Raw genomic sequence first — 4,389 nt, 5'->3', positions numbered from 1 at the left:
TTTTTTTTTTTATTCTAATCTATTCACATCCATCAGCCTCTCTGTTATAGTTAGTTATACCTCTGTTACCAAAAAGCAACTATCACTGGAGATGGGGTTGATTGTGTGTAGAAGACTATTTCTGTGACAGGGCCAATTCTCAAAGTTAAAAAACTGAAACATAAGGCTAGGAAAAAAAGTTAACGTAACAAAACAAATGTATGAACGTTGCAGCATAATGTACGCTCTTAAGAACAAAGGTTTTCCTTTTTTCCCCCCAAAATGAACTGCCCAATACTAATAAGTTTTAGACTAAAGCAATGTGTTGGTCTTGTTTACAATGTCAACAGTGAGAAAATCAGGACTTTTAAAGTTTAAATAGGATTTATAATTGGATTTTAACGTTTTTTTTAAGTATACTGGTGCAGTCTTCATTGCTAATTAGGTTTGACAGAAAAATAAAATGTGGTACAAACCTCTTGGTAAAGAATGCCACCCAGGGGAATTTCTTCAAGTGAGTTTCCACAAACACAGGTTGCACAAACAGGTTTGGTGAACAGCTATGCTGTATTCAGGAGAAAAATGAAATCGATTTAACATTTAAACATGAATATTTTCAGAATATATACAGACAGTAAATGCATGTTCAGTGTAGATATAACTATACAGACACAGTTTTATTTCAACACAAGGATAGTGATAACACATAATATTACTGTTAATCCCATTAAGGCCAGTGTACGAGAAAAAAATGAATACAACAGAATGTTAAGACTTATTTGTCACACAAAGTCTAGATTGGCTATGTTACCATTTTTAGCCAATGTATTCTTGTTGTTCCCAATTCTTACTATATGTAAAAAGCTGTATGTCATGAGGCGCTTATGAATCGCACCAATGTGTGTACATTGTAAGGCATTTCATGGAGATGATGCTGCAGTAAAAGACTGATGACATGACATGACATTTAAAACTAGGAAAAAAGATGGTAAGACACCCAATACACCTCCCCAAATGCTCCAATGCTACTTGTAGTAATTGGTAACTGCAGCACAAAAAAAAAAAGTTTTCTTTTTTTTTTATATGTTCCAACTACCTTTGATATATAATTTATACTTATCCAACCAGTCTGATTGTTTTTTTCCAAGGCACTCATACATATGACATTCTGCCCTTCAGCAATTTATGCAAAGTCTGTGCTTAGTGTGAAGGTGGACCTAAATCTAAAGAATGATCAGTAGGGGATAGGTGCCTGAAGTTTTATTTTGACCTCCAACAAAAGCTCCTCGGTATGCACATTTTGTGGTTGGGCTTAAATCAAACTGTACTGGATATTAGGGGTGCCATCACCACAGAACAAAAACATCATGGCAGAGGAATGATAAAAATTTTGTGTCTATGACATGACATATGTCTATCAAACTAATCTGGGAGCAAAAAGGTCAAGTAGCAACCAGAATTAAGGCTTTCTGTTTACCAAACTTTTTTTTAGGAGAAATAATTGTAGATGGTTACGGTAACTAGAACAGTCAGGTCTTTCACTGAAATAGAGAGTGGTGTCCTTTATGACCTGTGTACCTGAAAAGTTTGCCATAATACTGCTGCAGAAATGATGGAAGGGGTCAAGATGGTGCCCAATCTTCAGCTGTGCCATTAAACAGAAAATAGAATAAATGAGCTTGATTCCAGCTAACAAGATGTTCCTAATTTTGTTTATTAACTGCACATAATAAGAGATTATCCTTTAAATGAACACTGGCAGTTCTTGCATACGTCATTATTAGAGAGCAATTTAGTGCTGTTCCTCTTAAAATGAAAATGAAAAAATAGCATGTAGAAATTTTTTTTCAATAACCCATAATGGCCTTTTGGTGGGGGACTGACATAAAAAGGCATTTACAAATTGTTGTAACATTAACACATTCCCAAATTGTGGATATTTATCTACCTAATCTGGAATATATAGACAATAGAGGGGATCCTAGGAGCTTGTAAAGAGAAAGCAATAGAAACAGAAAAGTCTTAGGCTACATACACGTCAGATGATTCTCGTCCAATAATCACATCAGGGCTAGTATCAAACAAGAATCTGGCATGTACAGCGCTCATCCAACGTCGTTCATGGATTTGTCTTGGAGCATCCATGAACGACGAACAATCATAAAACAAGTAAAGGGGAGAGAACAAAGTGGGATGCCGCTCCATTGAACAGAATGATGCTGTATGTAAAACGCTCATTAAACCGTACCTAAACTCAAAATTTTCACTTTACATAAAAAGGTAGACAAACCTTTTATGTAAAGTAAAAAAAAAACAAGAACAGAATTTTCAGTGCAACACCCTTTTTTTGTGAATGAATAGGAGTGCAAAGACTCCCGGGATACCTACGTCACACATCCCGGGAGGCTCTTGGGTGCTCCTTCTACGCATGCCAGAATGCAAGAAGCCTTTTTGTGAAAAGGGAAATAAAAATTTTCAGATCTCATGCATGTGCAGTGAGAACGGCAGGTTTTTTCCCCCTTTACATCACCCAATCTCGTGCCTGGGTCGTGTGACGTAGGAAGAAGAACCAAGAAGAGACGAAGATGGCGGCACCCAGAGCACTGGCACGAAGGGTCGACACAGGACCCGATGGAAGGGACCTCCGGACCGATCGACTGCGTTGTGGGATTAAAGGTAAGTGAATTTTTTTTGTTTTGGGGGACTTTTGAGTTTAGTTCCTCTTTAAGTCTTTTGTCATTAGAAAGGATACTGAAACATCATAGCCTTAAAGGAAGCAGGTCTAGCAATTTGTTTTCCTCCAAGCCCGCAGCCTGATAATTTAGGACAGTCTCTTTGAAACTTCCTTGAACTGGTTAGGGGTATGCACAGGCTCTGCGATAAAAAAACTACAATCATCATCAGCTGGTGAAAAGCAGAGCAAATTGAAAACTAGACACTGGGGAAATCCCACATGTGTTTTTTTGAAAGGAATGAGAAACAAGTGACAGCAGGTTTCTCCCTGCTTTGTGGATATGTAATGATGTAATCATGTTACAGGCTCTCTAAAGATCATAGCAAGGGAAAGCCTTTAAGTATGATTTCTGCATGTGTGGGTGTGAGCAACAATAAACACAGATCTCTATAAAGGGGAACGATTTACAGATTTACAAGCAAATGGACCAATGTGTGTCCTGGGTCCTTGAACTGTAGTAAGTGTTTGGACATGGCCCTAGGTGCCCCCCTGACCCTGTGTCAGCCTGGTCCTAGTTACCGATCTAAGCCAGGTAATCTCATCAAGGAAAAAAATGTGAATGATGATAATTTCAGACTGTGCAGTTTATCCTCCAAATTTTGTTTTGGAGGGCAGATGTTAAATTTATTATATTTAGAAGACCTAGCCACAATTTCATTTCCCACATTGCTTTGTTAACATTGGGGTGTATTTATAAAGCAGTGAATTTGATTCTGGTAAAGAATCTCATAGGAGCATAAAGGGTGAGAAATCTCTTTGCATTTTCAAATGGCAGCGATTGATTCTCTTTCAAAGAAGGTTTTTGTGAATATCAGATCCACTACTTATAGTGCACTGTGTGCAGTTCAAAAGTGTTCTTTGCACATCAAATACTGCATTATATTTACAATTTGCCTAATACATACATTTAAAAACCGTGCCACATTCCCTTCCTTCGAAGCATCTAAGACACAGATACTTTCTTCACTTTCTGGGTGTTGAAGAGCAGCTTTTTGTTTACAGGCATACTTTGGAATAACACTCTCACTGGATTGTACAGATAAGGTGCTATTATCGGATAAATAGCCTGCTTCATCTGTCCTCTCAGTATCTCCCCCTGTTATAAGGAAAAAATTTTAAGTCCCAGCATCAATAAATAGATCACATTTATTATAGAAGAAAAGCAATTGGGCTGTACAGTATAAGTCTAATCAAACACCCCAAAAAAGACACACATTAGTTCAGCTCTGTAATATTACACCAGTAAATGTACTATTTAAATGCAACTTGGTATTGGCCTTATGTGAGCTCTGCAAAGGTAAGACTGGGAAAGGAAGGAGCAGCACATAGAGCTGATTAGTTCTTTAGGTACAGTTGCAGTAACTCCATCTAAAAACTCCCCCCCAGAGGAAGTCAAAAGGGGCAAAATGCGTCAGAAAATGAGACTATATTGAATGTGGCTTGTCTTCAGCTTAATTACCATTCCTGTGAATTCCCAAACACTTGGGGTCAGAATAAATAGGTGAATCTCTGCATAGAATGAATATGTGCAGAAAGACGGGACTTTAAAGGCACATATAAAAAAAAAAAAGGATATTAAAACATTTTTATTGATACATCATATTAAAAGCAAAGGGACGCTTATGGCAGGGCAGGATCCGTTGAACATTTTTTATAGAGGAAAATTACATGTTTTG

At 37.4% G+C, this 4,389-nt stretch overlaps 1 protein-coding gene across 1 annotated transcript in view; it reads right to left on the bottom strand.

Moving 5' to 3' along the window:
- Positions 1-4,389, bottom strand: part of SETDB2 (SET domain bifurcated histone lysine methyltransferase 2) — a gene marked incomplete in the record, with an annotated part of 113,751 nt that overhangs the window by 91,931 nt on the left and 17,431 nt on the right. Inside the window, 2 exon segments of the mRNA XM_072398653.1 lie at positions 456-544; positions 3,619-3,809. Coding sequence (XP_072254754.1) covers positions 456-544; positions 3,619-3,809 — 280 coding nt within the window.

Source organism: Pyxicephalus adspersus, chromosome 1 (assembly GCF_032062135.1).
Source record: "Pyxicephalus adspersus chromosome 1, UCB_Pads_2.0, whole genome shotgun sequence".
Lineage (NCBI taxonomy): Eukaryota > Metazoa > Chordata > Amphibia > Anura > Pyxicephalidae > Pyxicephalus > Pyxicephalus adspersus.
Note: the sequence above shows the minus strand (reverse complement) of the source record. Positions and strands in the feature narration are given on the sequence as shown.